Source organism: Plutella xylostella, chromosome 17 (genome assembly GCF_932276165.1).
Source record: "Plutella xylostella chromosome 17, ilPluXylo3.1, whole genome shotgun sequence".
NCBI classification, from domain to species: domain Eukaryota; kingdom Metazoa; phylum Arthropoda; class Insecta; order Lepidoptera; family Plutellidae; genus Plutella; species Plutella xylostella.
The window spans coordinates 91,432-113,234 of NC_063997.1; the positions used below are offsets into that span (position 1 = coordinate 91,432).

The following is a 21,803-nucleotide window of genomic DNA, read 5'->3' on the forward strand; positions in this document are numbered from 1 at the left end:
TTAAATAAATGAAGTAAGTACCTACTTACTTACTATATCCTACCCATCATGTTTGATCGTCGACATCCGACACAGCTTGAGCCCTCCTCGTCTCGGCTACCACGTCCGCCGCGGCTTCTCCATGTCTTGTTCTATTTCCGTCGTCAAAAATGTTACAAGAAAATAAAAAACTTGATTATTTAATTAAAAAAATCATTTTTATTATGTAAGTAGGTATATTAAATAAAACACAACTCATTCACTGTATTCTTCTATACATCTATGTACGCATACGAACTGCTTACACTATGTACAATTCATACCAAGTATTCTACTAAATATCAGTTCGATAGTGCGTTCAAAAATAGTCTTTAGTGAACTGTAGCTTACAGTTAAATCACATTTACATGAGAATTGATAATTCAAAATGCTTGACTGACTCTCGGCACCTTATTTCATAAAGGCTTATTCAAAAGAAACCAAAATATTGTTAGTTTAACGAAATCATTTCCACTAAGATGAGTACAATTTCATTGAATGCTCATGAGTCAGTCTAATGGATAGCTATAGCCGCTACTATACAATGCAATCGAAAATAGAAAAATAGTCATTGCTACGAGACAAGGTGGTGTGATAGTCCCATTAACAAAGGTCAGTGGTCCGGCGGCAGTACCTTACTTACTGTTTTTGTCAGTTTTTTGGCCACATTGATAATCCCACCTTCTGTCACCACAGAAAAGAAAAAACCTCATATATTTTTGAGCTCTATGGTTGCTTCATCACAGAGTAGAAAGAGCTAAGACTTGTTTGCTCTGTGGTCGTATCACAGAGCAGAATCGCGTGAAGGTTTTCCTGTCGTTATGATTATGAGTGTGAGCGCGGCGGGCGCAGCGCGCGGCGGTCGGCGCGGCGCGCCAGCAGCTCGGCCACGGCGGCGCGGTGCGTGAACACGCGCAGCACGTCCGCGCGCGCCTCCGCCACGCCCTCGCACACGATGCGGCTGCGCTGCATGTTGCCCTGCACACAGAGCACATTGTTGTTTATACATAGATGTCGATTTTGAAAGCAGAAATTCTAATTTTAACGCTGTCAAACTAAAAAATTTGCTAGGATAAAATGACATTTACGGAAACATTCATGGAGTCGAATTTTAAACAAAGAAATTAAGGTTTTGACAGCTCTAAATTTAGAATTTCTGCCTTCAGAATCGACATCATAGTCCTTTAGACTAATACACTCACGGACAATGAAAAGGTTCCACTGAGTAAAGCACCAAATTACTCTTAAACGGAAAAGGCTCGCTTAATGACGCTTTCTGCAATATTGAAGTGCGATTATCAGAGCATCAGGATATTGGCAACTAAAATCTATAATATTTTGTTCAAATTTTAAATTAAATATTGGAAAAAATTGGGGCCGTTTGGTGTCGGCATTTTGTGCGTGGAACTTTTTCATTGCCTGTGAGTGTATTATTAAAGAAACTTAAATTTAATCGCCTTGAGTAGCATGAAATAATAAGTATAAAAACAAATGATAATGTTAGCATATTAGTGATTATAAACATAAATCAAATTAAAACGAATATGAAAATAATTCGAAACTACTTATGTAAGTACTCAGAATTCCTGTTTGCTTTAGAGGCTGTTCCCTCTAACCTAACTTTCTTTAGGGATGGAGTCGTAGCAGAGCAAACAATGCGCGTGAGAAGTCTCGCTCGCGAGTCTCTCTGACCTCTTCGGGGATTAGTCGTGAGCATAAATTAAGAACGCATATACTAAGATTGTCTTTTGAACTTTTAATGACAAGTGTAAAAAATGCAGTATAGAATAATGCTAAGTATTCAATCGCTATCAGAGGTGCTGGTGGCGGCCTCTATTAGGATAAAATGTCTCAATAACACCCTCTATCGAGGTTTATAGCACTAAATATGCCATAGATATGTCACTAAATACATATACATCATTATATTAATTATTGCTTTAGAATTCTTTAGTATACTTTGACCCATCTTTGATCATAAATATCCTTCCACCCTAAGGTTGTCTTGAAAGAATTTAAGCGATAAGACCGCCATTTTCCTATACACATATGTGTTAGTATTATATTAAGTAAGTTTATTTTATGTGTGCGCAAATAAAGAATATTCTATTCTATCTACATATCTATCTATCTAACCAGAGACAATAAACAACTCCTGATTGGTTACATTTTATCCTGATAGAGGCCGCCACCAGCACCTCTGATAGCGATTGAGCAGCAAGTACGTTGTGTGTGCGACAGTCGGCGTACCTTGACGAGCTCGATGAGCGCGTGTTTGTGCGGCGCGAGCGGCGGCGCGCGGGGCGCCTCCAGCGCGCGCAGCACGCCCGCCAGCCCGCACCCCGCGTCCGCCTCCAGCGATATCTGCACACATTATAATAATAATAAATAATCTTATTGAAAACAAGCAGAGTAAACACAAAGCATGAAAACCCTGACTCCCAAACTAGGTAACCCTGTATCTTGAGAGTCAGTGCCTTCCCATTCAATGAACATTTTTATAAATAACAGAAGCAGTGCAAGATTGATATTATATAATATATCTTTATTGCTCACAAAAAATATTAAAACATACAAAGAATACTTATAAACTAGAAACAATGAATAATAGGCGCCCTTATCGCTAAAAGCGATGTCTTACAGGCAACCTTAAACCTAAAGAAATAAATGTTAAACAAAATTTGAGGGGAGGGTGGTTTACCTAACTACTAATAATATAAATACATAAACCATACATAGGTACTATAGTTATATAAATACCAACATACACAATAAAATTATTATTCATTCATAAATACACTACATTGTACACAAGGTGCTGCAAAAGTGGTATTATAGTGAGCCCAAAGAAGATCTCTTAGCGGATGCTCTTTGAGGTCTATAGCCTAGTGAAGACTATACATCTGCATAAACTGTCTAGTCACGTCAAATAAAGCAGGTTTACTACAACCCGCGCAAAGTTTCTAGACACCTGGCCCAAAAATCTACCCCTCTCCCCTTTCCCCGCGCGAGGCCCCGCTCTCGTCCTTTTGTAGCGTTAGCATAAGAATTATCAGACGATTACCTAACAATAAATATTTTTTATCGCATACTTTTTGTTACTACTTTAACAAGTAGGTATCAACACTATTAATTACACAGGGTGTTGCAAAAAGGGTATACTAAGCCGAAACCAGCATGTGCAGCATGTTATATTATTATCTAAGCCCAAAACTGAAATCAGAACTTTAAAATTTGTAATTATGTTTATTCATTTTCCATAGAAACTTAGTTGGTCAAGTGACTTTTTATTATGGAGAATGATTTGTTTTTTCGCGTATTTTGAAATTCCAATTTCAGATTCGGGCTTAGACATAACATGCTGCACATGCTGGTTTCGGCTTAGTATAATACCGTTTTTGCAACACCCTCTGTTCTGTATAAACAAATATTTATACATTTTATTACAATATAGCTTCCCTTCAGCTTCCGAAGGGAAGATGAGCGAACCAATCAGCCCCAATATTGGCGTCAAGCAGGGCTGCATCTTATCCCCACTACTTTTCATCATGATTACCGAAGTAATTTTGGATATGATGGAGCAGAATGGCAAAGGAGGTTTGGATTGGTCCGATGGAACATCTCTGGAGTATCTCGCTTTTGCGGACGATCTTTCTTTTCTTTATAAAATTAGTTCATTAAAACTGCGCAGTATGGCGAGGTTCATTATTTTTGTAGCCGAGCTTAGTTATAAAAATACTGATAGCAAAGAGGATATTTTTTATAATATCGATATTACTTTTTTGCACTCAGTACTCAAGACAAATGTCATTTAACCCAGGTGTCTAGTTATCTCGCCCGCCTTGTACAAGTTTTGGCATTTGCTTTAAATAAAGAACCAATTGTTATGTACGGTGGCCTGCGCCTAAAAGTATACAGGCGGAGTTTTTAAAATAGCGATGTCAAGCTCACATGCTGCTCAAGCACATCCACATAAACACCACTGCTACACACATCACATACAACACGTCTCCGAATTTATAACAAATGTAGCTGGTTCCTTCATCATCAGGGATCGCTATTTTAAAAACTCCGCCTGTATACTTTTAGGCGCAGGCTACCGTACGTTAATTTTCTAAATTTTCGATAAAGTCAATATATATTATAGTAGATATATTATATACTATGTAACAGTGAAACCACCTCTAAACTTAACTTCGGTTGTGTGGAATATCGAGTACAATTAGTTTGAATGGTGAGCTGACACATTACTGCACTACTTTATTATTAGTGATGTGGCGAGCGGTGGTAGCTCAGTCGGGTAAGCGCCCGCTTCTCACGCCAGAGATGCGGGTTCGAATCCCGGCGCTGGCATGTACCAATGAGTTCTTTTAACTTAAGTACAATGTAAACCACGCCCTTACGGTGAAGGAAAACATCGTGAGGAAACCTGTATATCTAGATCTAGCACATCTAGATATGTGAACCCATCAACCCGCAGTGGACCATCGTGGTGGAAAATGGTCCAAGCTTAGGAAGGCAGTTTAGACCCTGGGGATATGCACAAAGGTTCCACTCGAGAGAGCCAGGTGCAGGTACAGTAAGGGGCAGAGAAACCTAACCCCTCTCAGAAGCATTGTTACTATGAGGGGAGGGTCAGGTTTCCCTGCACCTGACCGTACTTACACCCCTACAGAGAATAGAATAGAATAGAATAGTGATGTGGTTCGTACCAAGTCGTCCATCTGCGCGGTGACGTGGTGCACCTTCCAGCCGTCGGCGCTGGCGCGCAGGCGGCGCAGGGCGCGCGGGGGCAGGGCGCGGGGCGCGGCGGCGGCGGCGGGGGGCGCGCGGCGGCGCACGTCCGCGGGTCGCACGAAGTGCAGGGCGCACGCGCGCCACGCGCACACGTAGCCCGCGCGCAGCGACGGACCTGCGGGAAGCAACGACAGTTTTAATACATATTATTATTATTATTATTTAAATCTTTATTGTACAAATATTACAAATAATGCTAACATATATGTGTCTGTCTGTCTGTCTGTTACTCTTTCACGCCAAAACTACTGAACGGATTTGAATGAAATTTGGTATACATATGGTCTAGACCCTGAGAAAGAACATAGGCTTCTTTTTATCCCGGAATTCCCACGGGAAAACATTTTTAAGGCGAAGCGAAGCTCGCGGGAACAGCTAGTGTATAGATAAAGCGTTTATTTGATCCACTTACACTTGAAGAAATCACAATGACAGATATACACAGTTGTACTTATAACTAAATAGTAGCTATAATAAAGACAGGTTTGTACATAGCAGTTTGAGTGTTGAAGCGGACCAATGGGTTGAAGTAACTCAGCGTGGATGTTTACTATTGTTTACTCCGGGAGCAAACCGCTGATTTTCAGTTACCTCCCATTTAATTGTTCCAACAGTGCCGAATTACTTAAATTGTGAGCAAAAAACTACTTAAAAATGTTAAACTCACAATATAATACATATATACCTACGTAATATTATTATGTTTAACCGAAAGTATTTCATGTGTGCCAAGGCAAACCATTCCGGTTTAATAATAATAATAATTCATTTATTTTCAGATAACAAGATCCATAGTACATGCAATGTCAATCAAATTAAAAATAAAATTATAATTAAAAATTAAAATTAGATCACAATAAATCAATAAATTAATTAAAATTACATCACAATAAATCACAATTAGTATAATTCATACAGTATATTAATTTATATCGGATCAATTCTATTTAACTATATTTAAAACAAAATAAAAATAAATAAATAAACAATGATGTTGATTCTGAAGGCAGAAATTCTAATTTTAACGCTGTCAAACTAAAAAAATTGCTAGCATAAAATGACATTTACGGAAACAATCATAGAGTCGAATTTTAAACAAAGAAATTAAGGTTTTGACGTCTCTAAATTTAAAATTTCCGCCTTCAGAATCGATATCAATGTCACATTAATAAATAATAAGGATAAATTGTGTAAAATGTAAATTGAATTGATAAAAAATAAAATATTAAATACAATTGATCCGAATAAAACAATATAGCATGTCAGGGTAACGTAGCTATGGGACGACTCGACTTCCCACATACTGTAAGTGTACCAATATTGACACTTACCCAGTGCTTCAGTATTGGGCCATCGAGCCGCCCCGCGATGACTGCTAGGATGTTGTTGGTGCTGCCGCGCACTCTGCTCAGCAATGAGGCCGTCCTTTTTCTGACAATGGCATGGAAGCCGTCCACGCGCGCCTCCGCGAACATGCCCGACGCACTACAGTGTCGCGGCAGCCCCAGCAACATCCTAAAGGCGTTATTGTACTGGACGCGCAGGGAATTGATAGCCCTTTGCGTGTAGTTGACCCACAGGCTACACGTGTAAAAAGATTGGCAATATGCCCTAAATAGGGTGACCTTTACCTCTCTTGTACAGCGTGCAAACCTGCGGGCCAACATATTGGCACGGACTGCCAACGCCCTACGCTCCCGCTCAATGTCCTCATCATCCTTAAGGTCATCTGTCACAATGTGCCCAAGGTACTTAAATCTAGTTGCGCGATTCAGTTCATTTTTACATAATAAAAAAGACGGTATCTCCTGAGGTAACTTATTTTCAGTTTTAAAAATCATTATCTCACTTTTTGTTACATTGTACTTGAGACCATGTTTTTCCGCGTACTGTTCACAGGCTCCAAGTAGCTTAACTAACCCACCTGTCGACGGACTCAGCAGCACCATGTCGTCTGCATAACTGAAATTGTTGCAGCTTTTGCCGTCAACATAACATCCTGCATGCATACTGCTGAGTTCGCCGATAAGTTCATCCATATAGAGATTAAAGAGCTTTGGGGATGTTATACCACCCTGTCTCACCCCGCATTCCAAGCCATACTCGTCAGAATAAACATCACCCCATCTTACTTTATTACTCTGATGATCATACCAGTATTGGAAAATATTGACTAGTTCCATAGGTAGTTTTGACCTTCTACATTTTTCCCACAGGACATTATATGACACTAGATCAAATGCCTTGGAGAGATCTAAGAAACAGGCATACACGTTCGTTTTGCGATCCGTATAGTATTTGACGGTATGCTTGTGGTTAATGGCGCTGTAAAACGAACTTGTTAACTGTATAAATACTTGCTGCTAAATAAATAAATATTATTAAATATATACGTACGTTTGTGCGGCTTGACGACGGGTGCGGGGGGCGCGGGGGCGGGGGCGGGGGCGGGGTCGCGGCGCGCCTCCGCCGACAGCCTGCAACACACCGCGCGTTAACACTAGCCACTAGCAACAGCGCTGAAGGCGATATTATATTTTTTTCTATAAGCAGGCGAGACGTGCAAAGAATAGAATAGAATAGATATTCTTTATTTGTACACAAAAATTACAAAAAACTTAATCCATCTTAAAGACATTAAAGACAAATAGTTTATTTACATTTGTTTCCGTGGCTTCTTCCTGGGCGAGGCGTCTGCGCCGGGCGGCGGGGACGGGGCGGGCGAGACAAGGGGTGAGGCGGGGGGCGAGGCGGGGTCGTCGCGCGCGGGGGACGACGCGGCCGACTCGGTGGTGGAGCCCCCGCCCCCCGCGCCCCCGCCCCCGCCCCCGCCCGGGGACGCCGGCGGCGACCACGCCTCGGCCGAGTAGCGCGCGCCGCCCTGCCCGGACCTGACACACACAACCATCACGATAACAGGCATTACATAAAATCAACATTTTAGGCAACTGGGTGCTAGGTCCTAAAAAACATAAATAGCATTTATAGCATGATCATCATGTTGAACTGTAATACTCGTAAAAACCCTTTTGATAAGAAGTTATAATTTGGCAGCGCTAGTTAGTGCTTCAGAAGATACCAGTGCCTCAGATTTGTTGGAGGGTTTGGTTCATAACAGGTTCATAATGATAACAGATCTGCCCTCGGACACTGATGAAATTTCACATTGTCACTGAATAATAACTAGTACCGCATTGTATAAGAATATGTGTTGTTTCGCTATGGTGTACTCGTACTACTTACCTAAAAAGCCATTCTGGGTACGGTGCCCAACCAGCGCGCACGTACGCATTAATACGCTCAAACTAGTTTGCCTTTTTACCCAAATTAGTGATGCGACATCAATCAGTCGATAATTTTTCGGTGTCGATAATTCAGTTATCGATACGCTATGGATAAGTTTTTGCAAAAATCTTCATCCATTCCGAACCTCAGTGCCAAAAGACCAGCTGACGGGCAAGTGGACTCCTGGCGTACACTCAAGCGTACAGCATTACCCAACAAGGAACATAACCGCCCTGATTCCAAAATTACAACCGCTAATCGCTTCGGGAGCCTTCCGACGGACGTCCAAGATGACAAAGCTCCTAAGACGTCCTATGAAGCCTCAGCGATGATCAAGAAATCAGCCCATATACCACCTATAATCATGGAAATAAGGAGCGACTGGACCCACGAATCCATAATCAAGATGATTACTGCATATACCAAGCAATTTCACCTGAAATACCGTGGTAACAACAAAGTTGCCATTCACTGCCACTCTTCTGAAGCACACCAATCTGCTAAAGAAGGCCTGCGAAAAGTGAACGCGTCCTATGTGACGTATACCAGAAAAGACGAGAAAGCATTCAAGATAGTCATACGTGGTCTTCCAGCCTTCGTCGAAGATCAGCTAGTCGACGAATTAGCCTCTCTAGGATTCCCGGGAGCAAAAACAATCATTCTCAAATCATCTAAATCGGATGGAACTGACTGCCCACCGTTTCTTGTGCAACTTCCCGTCGGCACAGACCTGAACAAATTCCGAAAAATCAAGTATATCCTGAACTGTTCAATTAACATGAGTAAATACAAGCCGAACCGCTCGGCCGGCACGCAGTGTTTTAGGTGCCAGGCATTTGGACACTCATCCAAAAACTGCAACATGCCAGCGCGCTGTGTGAAGTGCGTTGAGTTCCATGAAGTTGGAAAATGTAACAAAACAGACCGCAAGGAACCAGCACACTGCGTGAACTGTAAAGAAGACCACCCGGCCAACTATCGACAGTGTGTCGCTCGTCTAGAATACCTTAAACGCATCGAATTAAAGCGAGAAGAATCCAAGTCTAAGCTACAGTCAAAGTTCTCCAAGTACGCTGACACTCGTAGTAGTACTACCTGGGCGAACGTTGTTGCTGGTACCAAAGTTCTCCCAGGACCTTCAGCGCCTACAACTGAAAAATTATCAACGGACTCGTCTACTGATGAAATGTTAAGTATTCTGAAGATCATTCGAAATTTAAAGAGCGACTTTGCAAATTGCTCAACAATTGAAGACAAAGTTATTTTAATCCTTACTCATTTAGGTAGTTATGTTTGAAACAGCAAATCAACTTAGAATATTGTCGTGGAACGCAGATGGGCTGCGCTGTAAACGGAGTGAACTTATGGAGCTTGCCGTGAGTACCTTGAATATCGACATTGTGTCTCTGTGTGAAACCAGGCTTACACCAAATATGTCACTGTCCTTCCCAGGCTTTAATTTTTACAGAAAAGACAAACACATTTCTGGTCGCGGCCAAGGTGTAGCGCTTTTAATAAAAGATAGCATTGAGCATTGTATAATTAACACCCCGGCAACTGTTAACATGGAAGCCATTGCTATTAAAATCACACTATCAGGTGTCGATCACATTATAGTATCGATATACCAGTCACCTAACTTACCATTGATTCCTGAAGACCTTAACGTCCTACTTAGCCTCGGCTCCCATGTGCTGCTAGCGGGGGATTTTAATGCTAACCACGACCACTGGATCAGTGGCATTAACAATGCACACGGGCGTAAGTTATTCCAGTTAATGCTTGACAACGACTTCCTAATCCATGCATCCCCCACTCCAACTCTTGTCCATTATCAAACCTCACACACACCTACTAATCCTAACTTAGTCGTCTCCCTCAATATCAACAACATAAGTGACATCAGAGCCCTAACAGCCTTATCTTCTAACCATCTACCAATTTACTACACAGTGGGTGGAACTCCGGTCCGTAAACCACCTAAACCGTACTTTAGGTATTTAGAAGCAAATTGGCAACGTTACCGAACTTACCTAGATGAAAATATTATCCTGACCTCACAAATTTTCAAAACCGAAGCTGAAGTAGACAATGCAGTATTATTCTTCTATGAGTGCGTAATGAATGCTCGAACGGTAAGTGTACCAACTGGCGTAAAACGTAACCAGGAAGACTATAAACTTCCTCGGTCAATTAAAAAACTTATAAAACAAAAAAACCGTTTAAGAAGACGAGAACTGCGAGAATCAAATGTTGATACCAAAAGATGTTTACGTTTTGAGCTGAATTATTTAAAAACTGAAATACATCAAAGAATTAAGGACCATAATGACAAGATATGGAATAACAAGTTGGCAAAAGTAGATAACCCTAGTGCAGATCTGTGGCGCATTGTAAAATCTATTAAAACTAACTCTACTGTAATCCCACCCTTAAAGAATTCCAATGGCCAAACGACATCTTCAGTTGGTGAACAATCTGAGCTACTAGCAGATGCTTTTCATGACAATATGTGTTTAACAGCGAACTGGGTTGATGAAGAAGTCTTGAAAGAAGTCGACAGTTCTATAAACAAATTAAATTCTCCTAGCGAACACACTCTATACCTTCCAACCCGCCCTAAAGAAATCTGGAAAACCCTTCGCAAGTTAAAACGCAGGAAATCTCCAGGTATAGATGACATGCACAATGCGTTGCTCAAAAATCTATCTCAAAAAGCCGTTGTCTATCTTACCAAAATACTCAATGCGTGTTTATTTTTAAACTATTTTCCTAACACCTGGAAATTGGCTAAAGTCATAGCACTTAAAAAGCCAGGTAAGGACGAGACAATACCAAGTAGTTATCGACCCATTAGCCTACTACCAGCCTTAGGAAAACTATTTGAGTCGCTAATTTATACGCGTTTGATGAAAACTACTAACCACCTTTTAATAAACGAACAGTTTGGATTTAGAGCATCACATTCTACAACGCAACAGCTGGCACGTGTTGCCAAGCACATAGCTTATAACTTAAATGTTAAAAATTCAACTGGGCTAATTCTCCTTGACATAGAAAAAGCTTTTGACTCTGTTTGGCACAACGGGCTACTGCATAAACTTATGCTTTGTAATGTACCTGTGCCACTTATCAGATTGATACAATCCTACCTATCAAATCGTAACTTCATAGTTCAAATCGGTGATTACATAAAATCAGCTCCTCGGGATGTCCCTGCAGGAATTCCTCAAGGATCAATACTCGGGCCATACCTGTTCTTAATTTATGTTAATGACATCCCTACACAACCCCGTACTAACCTCGCATGCTTTGCAGATGACACTGCCTCGTACACCTCATCAAACGACGTCGACCTAATAATAGATCGGCTTCAATTATCCCTTGATAACCTTCATTCATATTTCACTAGATGGAAGCTGAAATTAAATGAAACCAAAACAGAGGCAATATTATTCTCGCGACAGCGCCAAGAACCTAAAAAGCAACTTAAAATAAACGGCCACGAAATCCCTTGGAGCAAATCAGTTCGATACTTAGGTGTCACGCTGGACAAAAAATTGAACTGGTCCAAACACAGCTCACTTACTCGAGACAAGGGCTTAACTGCTCTAAACTCTCTGTCCCCGATTCTTAACAGACGGAGCAACCTCAGTTCAGTAACAAAATTACGCCTCTATAACACGCTTGTCCGACCGTGCCTCACCTACGCCGCGCCCGTCTGGAGTCACACTTGCAAAACTAACTTCCTTTATCTACAAGTTATCCAAAATAAAGCGGTAAAAATATCGTACAACACACCATTTCTCACTAATATTAGGAAACTTCACGATAAAATTAAGCTTCCACAACTATATGATTTCATACAAAACTTAACCCGTAAATTCTATTTCAAATCTAAAACACATTACAACTCCCTGGTATCATCCATCGATACCCATTGTCGATAGTCCTGGTGCTCACACATTGTCCCATCACTATTCGCGCTGATTCACCCGCTCGTGTCCCCCGCATGCGTTGCGACGCGAGCGCGACGGCGACGGAAGAGATTGTTAACACCTTGTTTGTAATTTTTAATTATACCCTCTGATAGGTAATATTATATTGCGCCTCAATATATTGCCTCCCTGGACACTCAAGTGGGCTAGTAATTTATGTAGTACCTAAGTAGGTATTGTTAAATCATAGTTAAAAATAAACTTTATACTAATATGTTTATACTTTCATCACCTTACAAATGTATTTATTATAGATATAAAACTTATTGTTATTTACCAAACCTACCTTGTTTGTAAACTTTAAATGGCTAGAGCCGTAAAAAGTGTATAAGATAACATTATAATATAGTATAATTATATAAGTTGTACTATATGTTAAATAATTTTTATATTTAATAAAGAATTTTGAAAATCAATCAAATCACCTAAAAAGCCATCTGCGGGCGAATGCAAAAAATAATTGGCATGTTAGTATTTTTTACATCACAGAATCTCAATATAATTTCAAATGTTAAGGGGCCATTAATCAGGTGAGGTTGTTTATCTAATTTTTTGGAAAAATCCTTCCCCTTGTGATATTTGGTGAGGTTTCGGAACTGACCCGTCCACGTCTCTCTTGCGCAGGATGGAGGGGCGCGGGGGGGCGCGCGCGTCCGCCGACCCGCGCCGCGCCGCCGCCGCCGCCGCCGACACTGTGAGATCAGAATAACAATACATGTGGGGAGGACATCGACATCCAAGCTAGGCATAGCCTGTCTTGGGGTCGGTATTTAAGCAAATTTCTGCCCCGGCTGGGAATCGAACCTGGAACGTACGACATAGCAGTCAATAATCAGGTCAGGTCAATAAGCTCTACACCATTTGGCTGTCAATAGAATATTCATCACGTCCCCAATGCTGGAGCACGGGTCTCCTTCCAGTGAAGGAAGGGTTAGGGCTAGTCCACCACGCTGGCCAAGTGCGGGTTGGTGGATTTAGATTTAGATTTGTTTATTGATAATTATTCATTACATGTCAATATTAAAAGTTATACATCAGTACACAAAAGTTAAAATTAAATAATTATATCCAAAAACCGGCCAAGTGCGAGTCGGGCTCGCGCACAAAGGGTTCCGTAGCAGCAATTAAATCAACCTATCTCAAAAACTATAAGAGATACTTTGATCAAACCAAAAATCGTTGAAAGAGTTAATTAGCATGCATCACCTCAATTTTTTTTAGAATTTTATACCCCGTAGTTATAAAAATAGAGGGGGGGGGACATACTTTTTACGACTTTGAGAGCTGATATCTCAAAAACCGTTCACTTTAAGAAAAATGTTTTTTAGAAAACTTTATATCATTTTAAAAGACCTTTCCATTGATACCCCACACGGGTATGTACATCGAAAAAAAAAATTTCATCCCTCAGTTACATGTATGGGGGGCCCCACCCCCAATTTTTTTTTTTACTATTTAGTGTCATATTTTTGTAGCGGTTCATACAACACATATTCCCATCAAATTTCATCACTGTAGTACTTATAGTTTCCGAGTAAATCGGCTGTGACAGACGGACAGACGGACAGACGGACATGACGAAACTATAAGGGTTCCGTTTTTGCCATTTTGGCTACGGAACCCTAAAAATTGTCACAAACAATGTCAAGATAAAATAGAATAATTACGAAAATTCAATTAGTTTCAATGTCACAGTAACAAATAATAAAATAATATAATATAAAAACAAATTAAAATTATCACATTGATAGGTACCTACATTATTAAAATAGAAATTGTCAGATAAAGAGACAATCATTAATTCTACCTGTCGATGAATTCTCCTACCGTGTAGAATGCCTGCGTAGCGAGCCATTTTTTGAGTTTGTATTTAAATCCTTGTAGTGTCTGCATACTTTTTACATCATTAGGTAGTTTATTGTAGATTCCCGGACCACACACATACACGGACTGCTCGCTCCTCGCGAGCCTGTGCTGCACGTCGAGCAGCTGGCCGCGGCGGCGGGCTCCCCGGCATTCTTTATACAAGTGCAGGTTCTTCCGCACAAACAAGGCTACACTAAGTATGTACAGTGATGGACACGTCAGTATCTCCAGAGAAACGAAATACTGGCGTGCCGACTCATCTGACTTAATTCGAGCCATAGCGCGCACTGCCCGCTTCTGCATTACGAATGCCCGGTGCCAGTCCGCCGCGCGGCCCCACAGCTCGATGCCGTACGTGAGGAGGGATTGGATCGTCGCAAAATAGCAGGATCTGGCCACCTCGCGCGGCACCGTTCCTGCAAGTCTCTGGAGAGCGAAGCAAGCGCCGCCCAGGCGTCCGCAGAGCCAATCTATATGGTCACTCCAGGACAAGCCACAGTCGACTTTGAATCCGAGGAAGCAAGATGTATCGACCTGGAACAGGTCTTCGCTCCCTACTTTCACTTGTAGCGGACGGCTGCGTCTACCGGCCAGGTTGAACAGCATCACCTGAGTTTTTTTAGGGTTGAGTGCAAGCCCGTTAGCCTGAAACCAGTGTGCTAGCTGCCCAGCGACCAGGCACAGCCGCCGCTCCAGGTCGTCGACCGAGCTGCCCGTGACCGTCGCGGCCACGTCATCCGCGTACATGGTGACTTGGGCATCAGGAATGGAATTTGGGAGGTCGTTCATTAGTAGCGAGAAGATGATATTTGACAGCGACGAACCTTGTGGAACGCCGAGGTCAGTACCCATTTCTCGCGACCTAGATGCACCTCCCTCACCTACCACAGTTTGCACTCTGTTAGACATGAAGTCAACTAGGAGCTGCAAGGCTGGGCCCCTGATGCCGTAGTGCTCGAGTTTCGCAGCTATGACGGAGTGGTCGGCCACATCGAAGGCACGCGACAAGTCACAACAGAGTACAGCGACGTGCCGGTTGGACTCTCGTGCGGACAGCACTCCCCACACCACCTCCCGCGCGAGGTCCGTGGTGGACCGGCCAGCTCTGTACGCGAACTGTTTATCGGAGAGGAGGTTACCAGCATCCAGGAACATTGTGAGCCGTGCGCTTAGTCCGTTCTCCAGGACCTTTGCTGGTGTAGGTATTATAGCGACTGGTCTGTATGCATTGCCGTCTTCTCTCTTACCCTTTCCCTTATACAGCGGTGATATTTTCACCCGTTTGAGGCTTGCTGGGTAGATGCCTTCCTTTATACATCGATTGTATAGGGTGGATAAGGCGACGGCGACCGAGTCAGCTACAAGGCTCAGTAGTTCGCAAGATATATTATAAATATCTTTGCTCGGTTTGCGGGGTATCCTCTTCACGATAATCGCGTAAACTTCATGCGGAGTAAATGGCTTGAGTCGAAGAGAGTGGTCGAGTGGGCGGCGCGTCCCGTGCAGCATGGCCAGCGCGAGCGGCACGGCCGCGGCCGGCGCGCCGCACGCCGCCGCCGCGCCAACGAACTGCTCATTCATCGCATCGAGTAGCTCTCGTTTGGATGAGTAGTTTGAGCCATCAGGACTTTTCACCAAAGCGGTAAAATCGAGTGAGCAGCGGTTGCCGCGGTCCAGCTCAGTGTTAATCACGCCCCACATTGCCTTGCACTTGTTCTCGTTACTGGCAATTTTTTTAGTGAAGTAATTCGTGCGCTCCAGAGCTAGCATACTTTTGTACTTGTCCGTTGTTTCGTTCACCATAGTGTGCAAGTCTGGATCGTCAATTTTAGAGTTGAGTTCTAGTAGGTCGAACAGTAATCTTTTAAGTTAAGAGTGTGTTCCGATATCCAACGCTCACTCTTTGCAGTAAACGTCTTGGATTTATAGGGGAAGCATATACTAAATTTACTGCTCAGTATCTCAAGAATACGTGTTGCAAGCACGTCGGTACTATCGGCTGGTGCAGTGTAGATGGCTTCCCAGTCGACGCTTCGTACGGCGGCAGCAAAGTTCATTTTATTAGCACGACTCATTTCTCTGATCCGCGCAGTGTGGGGCGCGCGAGACGGAGGCGCACAGTCTAGCTGCGCGCGCACGGCGAGGTGGTCGCCGATGTGCGTAGTGACGGGCGCCGCGCGCGCGCCGCCGGGTCCCCCCGAGCGGCGCCGCACGTAGACGTGGTCCAGGGATGTGCTGGATGTCCCATGCACGCGCGTTGGGAAATCCACAATATTCATCATGTCATACGATGTGATTGTGTCAAGTAGCATTTTGTTATTATGTGACACTACTAAGGTATCAATATTAAAATCTCCTACAATGATTACGCTAGGAAAATTAAGTACAACAATTTCGCTCAGCAAAGACTCGAACACGGGGAAGAATTCATTACAGTGCGTCAAATTAGAGCGATACACACAAACTACCGCTAGTCCTAAGTCTACGAGTTTAACCGCAGACACTTCGCAAACCTGTTCTACAGATAGACTGCACAATTCGGCAATAGGTTGGGCTTTTAAATTATTTTTAATATAAATGCAAGTGCCACCATGCTCAATGTTGGGACGACAGTAACTCGACACAAGTTTATAATTAAGGATAGTTGTGGACTTTAACTTATCTAATGGTAACCAGTGCTCACTTATCGCTAAAATATCACATTTTAAATCGTGCAGTAGCAGCGCTTCGAGGCGCCTTGTCTTATTGTTAAGTGACTGCGCATTTTGGTGAGTCACAGTAATGTAAGTCGGCGGGGCTGGTCGCGCAGTGGCCGGCGGCGCTCGGGCGGCGTCGGGGCTAGTCGGAGGCGGCGGCGGCGCGGGGCGCGGGGCCGCTGCCTCGGGTTGGGGATGACTCACGGTGGCCCCGCTGGTGGCGGGGACGAGCGAGAAACCAGTCCGAGTATTTTACACCCGGTGGCCATAGAGTGGGAGTTTTAAGTTCGTCAAACTTGTCTTCACGTATGCCGATTATAAAGGACGAGTGTCTGTCCGTGTTGATGACACGTTTCTCAACATGAAATTCTTCATGCGTAGTCAGTGACGGTATCACCTTTTTTAGGAAGTCAATGATAAGGTCAGTCGTTGTAGTTGGGGCGAACATCCAAGCCTGAATGTATTTTAACTTTTTTACGGTTTTGATTCCGTAATTCTGTTTACCGACGCCTTCAATAACAGTATTATGTGAACGGGCATTTCGTGGACGTTTACTTTTCCCCACTATGGTCCATTCACTTTCCTTACTATCACCATGAGTATTTTCTATTTTGCTAAGCGGAACAGACTCTCCTTTAGTGGCCACCGCGCTGGATGTTCGTCCGTTGGATGTTCGAACTTCGGCTACGGCGGCGGCGGCGGCGGGGCGCTCGCCGAGTGACGCACGGGGCTGTACCTGTTTCACTCCAACGGTCGTTGCAGCGGTTTTTCCTCCGCTGATCGCTGCGGTAGCTGGTAACGGGCCTGGCGGACCGGGCGCTGTAGCGCTGCTTGCGCGTTGCGGGCCGGTGCTGGCTGCGGCGTCACCTTGGGGGTAGTTGTCTCGCGAGTGGGCGTGGCTACTGCTGGTGATGGCGGACTGATGCGAGATATCAGACTCGACTGGCTAGCAATTATTGCACTTTGCTCACCAATCTTTAGCTCCAGAGCACTGACTTTAATAACTAGACTTTCTAGTGTCTTTTGGAGTTCACGTATTACACTTTCCACTGTTTTAGACATGGTTATGCAATTTTAAGGGCCGAATTATTACGGAGCTACTAATGAACTTGTCGGGGTATCCCCACTCCTCCCCCCTCAACACAAGCAAGCTTGTGCTGAGAGAGTTGTCGGGTAAGTGGGCAACCCGACTGTCAGATGTTTTCAAGACGCCCGAAGGCCTCTGACTAGGCTTAACGACTGCTGCCGAAGCAGCAACCGGGACCCACGGCTTAACGTGCCGTCCGAAGCACGGAAGCGTATAATATGTCTTTATAGGTCACCAATATAGCAAATATAGTGAAGTGCTGTGTATAATACCTGCGACAGTGTTGTTGTTGAGAGCGAGGGGCGCGGGCGCGGGGTCGGCGGGGGGCGCGGGGGGCGCGGCGCGGCGCGGGGCCTCGTAGTACAGCTGCGGGGGCGCGCCGAGGGCCCCGCCCCCCGCACCGCCGCCCGCCCGCGGGGCGCCGCCCACGCCCAGCACCTGCACACACACAGTGCCGTGAGAAACATTTCCCTCCAATAAAATTAGAGTGCACACAGTAACGAGTAACATCAGTTTAGTAATTAAGTAGAACAATATTAGTTAAGAGATACATGTTAACGCTATAAGTTTAACATGCAGCTATTATACATATTTTTTTCCCCTGTTTATGCGACGTACCTTGGGCGCGGGCTGGTAGTGGCGCGGGCCCGGCGCCGCGCGCGCTGCAACACAACAACGTTATTATCAGCAGCTTCACAGGTTAGAGTCATTATGGTGTAACGGATAACATCTCGAAATTTCATTCGTGAGGCCGTGGGTACGAAACCTTTCATTTACTAATGAATTCTTTAGAAATATTGAATCACGGTGTAGGAAAACATGGTGAGGAAACCAGCACATCTAAATTTCTAAATAATAATATTTACCCTATTAAGTGCATTGTACTCATTTTTAAACAGCGATACGGCTCGTGACCTATTACGTGAGTGCAATGGTACAGCGAAAAGAAGAAATGGTGCAGTTCTGACTACCCTTTTGGGCATAACAGTCGTGAGCATAAATATAGGTAGCTATCTATGTGAAGGTTCACTGCCGTTTGTAAGACAGCAATAAATAGATTTAATTCTGATGAACTTTTCAGTGCAAGCCACCCTGTACATGTAGATACTGACTAGTGAGCACGGAGGTGGAGGCGAGGCTGGCGGCGGCGCGCGGGGCGGGCGCGGGGGGCGCGGCGCGCGGGGGCGGGGCGGGCGCGCGCGGGGGCGGCGGCGGGGCGCGGGGGGCGGCGGCGCGGGGGGCGCGGGACGAGTACACCACGGCGCCGCGCACGCCGCGCGCCGCTTGCGACCACACCGCGCCTGCAACAATCAACATAGTACAGTATGATCTATACCAGCCATGCATAGATAAAGACGTATACATACCATTTAGCTTAAGGCCAAACTTGTCATCATATGAATTTATAGTGATGATTTAATGATACATAGGTACATGTCTAAAAAGTTAAAATAAGTAGATTAACTGTTGAAAAGGAGAGTCAATCTAATTTCTGTAGGTAATAGAGCTCTTAACTGAGATTTGTTGTAATTATTGACTGTGGTGTTGCATACCTAGTGGAGAGATGGGCATGGTGATGGAGGCGGGGTGCGCGGGGCGCGGGGCGGCGCGGGGCGCGGCGAGCGAGGCGGCGGCGGCGGCGGCACGCGGCACGTGCCCCGTCACCACCACGCCCCCCACAGAGCTCACGTGCGACAACACTGCAACAGAACACCACCCACATCACCTACTGTACAATGATAGTATGCTGACAGCTGAATTTAAGGGAAGTGCTGAATTAGCAAAAGTAGTAAATTGAATAAACAGGGGGGGTACCACTAAATGGATATGTAGAGAAATCAAACTACATACAAATGTGCTAAATGGGTATACATAATATAATTGTATGTATAAGCTAATCCAGGTTCTATCTTACAGTAAAATGAATTTGAATGACTTGCTTTAATATGTGTTCCATAATATTCATCCAATACTCATACTAAGGCACTGATAAGTGCAGTGTTGCAGTGAACACAGCTAGACTACACAACTGAGCAGCAGTTGTCATGCAAATCGGACGACCGAATGGCGTAGTGGTTAGTGACCCTGACTACTGAGCTGAAGGTCCCGGGTTCGATTCCCGGCTGTGGCAGATATTTGTTTAAAGACAAATATTTGTACTCAGGTCTTGGGTGTCGATATTTATATTTAGTATCTATCTATCTATGTATTTGTGTAGATATATCAGCTGTCCGACACCCATAACACAGGTTCTGCCTAGCTTGGGTTCGGATGGCCGTGTGTGAGACGTCCCCACATATTTATTTATTATTTATTTATTTTATTTATTTAAATAGCGACTACTTATTAAACTAATCATCTTTAACGGACTCAAAAAAAAAGGAGGAGATTCTCAATTCGTCTGTATCTTTTTTTAAATTTATGTACACACCAATTACTCCCCCATTTATGGACCGATTTTGAAAATTCTTTAATTGATGTATTGGGTTGAGCTCAGGGGTGTTCCAATTTTTTTTTTCAGAATTTTATTTCACCCCCATGGGTGGGTAAAGGGGTAAAAACAGGGTATGAATTTCCATTTTGGTAAACTAAAAACAATAAAATAATAATTATTTCCATATTTCCTCAGATTGCTTTGTCACCGCACCAACATCAAAAAAGAACAGTTCCTGCTTAGGTATATTTGTACTGTCACATATAATTGGTGTAAACCTTAAATTATTTCTTAGTGGTTTTTTAAGTCGTTTTTTTTTATTTTTTTTAAATTATTATTTACGTGTATCATAAAGGTGAAAGTTTGTGAGTATGTGTGTATGTTTGTTACTTCTTCACGTCAAAATGTCTGAACTGATTTTAATTAAATTTGTTATAGAGTTAGCTGAAACCGTGGATTAACACATTGGGTACTTTTTACTGCTGAATTCTCACGGGAAAACTTTTTAAGCTTGCGGGAACAGCTAGTTTACAATAAATAATTGTCTGACCTGGTCTAGTATTGTGGTGTGAGATCTGAGGCAGCACGCGCACGCTGGGCGGCAGCGCGCGCACGGAGGAGCTGACGACCAGCCCGCCCGGCGCGCCCGCCAGCCCGCCCACGCTCAGCACCTGCCCGCTGCCAGAGTTGTTCACAGGATTACCCCCCATCTGAGAGTTCAGCTGTGTCCCTTGGCTTATGATTTGAGTGGCTGGGCTGATAATTTGTCCACTGGATCCAATCAGCTGTGTCTTGGGCATCATCTGCGAGCTCCCGGAGTGGCTCACGATCTGCGAGCCCTGCAGCACCGCCGAACTGCTCACTATCATGTGGGGCTGGAAACAGTTCGTAAGCTTTACATTTATTAATAAACAGCAAGCAATGGCAAGTGAGTGCTAGTGGAGCAGCGTGGAGCGGGTACCTGCGTGGAGCCGCCGGCCAGCAGCTGCGGCGCGCGCGCGAGCCCGAGCCCCGCGCCGCCGCCGCCCTGCCCCGACACCAAGTGACTCATTTTTACTTCAGAGGTTGGAACACTTTTCACTATAGTTATTTTTTGTGGCGCCAAATCTATTGGATACATCTTGGTGGCACTGATGGACCGATCGTTCTCTAAATTATTGCTCATTATTGACAATTCAATAAGAACAATTTCATAAAAACCAACTCTAGAGATTCAACCACATTGCTTATTCTTTCAAAAAGTGCTTTAAATTGTTTTTATTACTGTAGAAACTATTGAAACAGCTAAAATGCGAAATTCGACAACAAAAGCTACCATTTCTCCAGCAACAGCTAATGTCATCAAATTCAAATGTCATTATGTATGTCATGTCTGACGTTGCTCTGTGAAACGTTATTATGCCCAATTTACACACTGGCCGAGGCTCCAGTTAACCATAACCTAACCCACACTAAAGCTATGTAAGTCAAATCATCAAAGCATCTTTTAATGTGGACTTATTTCTCTTATTTATAAATTTAATTACATAATTTCTTACCTAAAATGCCAATAAATTTTATTTTTTATGGCTGTTTAGTTTATTATCATACCTACTACATTATGATAAAAAATGGTTGGTTTT

The 21,803-nt window shown here is 43.6% G+C and overlaps 1 protein-coding gene across 2 annotated transcripts; it reads right to left on the reverse strand.

Moving 5' to 3' along the window:
* Positions 1-701: 701 nt before the first annotated feature.
* On the reverse strand, positions 702-21,602 carry LOC119691555 (transcription initiation factor TFIID subunit 4). 2 transcript variants are annotated; one of them, XM_048626771.1, is made up of 13 exons: positions 21,143-21,602; positions 20,732-21,056; positions 19,301-19,447; positions 18,860-19,048; positions 18,366-18,409; positions 18,020-18,185; positions 12,700-12,790; positions 12,524-12,535; positions 7,476-7,706; positions 7,213-7,292; positions 4,731-4,930; positions 2,269-2,382; positions 702-996 (listed from the first exon to the last, which is right to left on the reverse strand). In XM_048626771.1, the coding sequence occupies exons 1-13, from the start codon at positions 21,344-21,346 to the stop codon at positions 844-846; spliced, it is 1,956 nt and encodes a 651-aa protein (XP_048482728.1). In that variant the 5' UTR covers positions 21,347-21,602; the 3' UTR covers positions 702-843. The 2 variants fall into 2 exon arrangements, with proteins under 2 accessions (XP_048482728.1, XP_048482729.1); XM_048626772.1 differs by lacking the exon at positions 12,524-12,535 and having other exon boundaries at positions 21,143-21,600.
* Between the last annotated feature and the right edge of the window lie 201 nt (positions 21,603-21,803).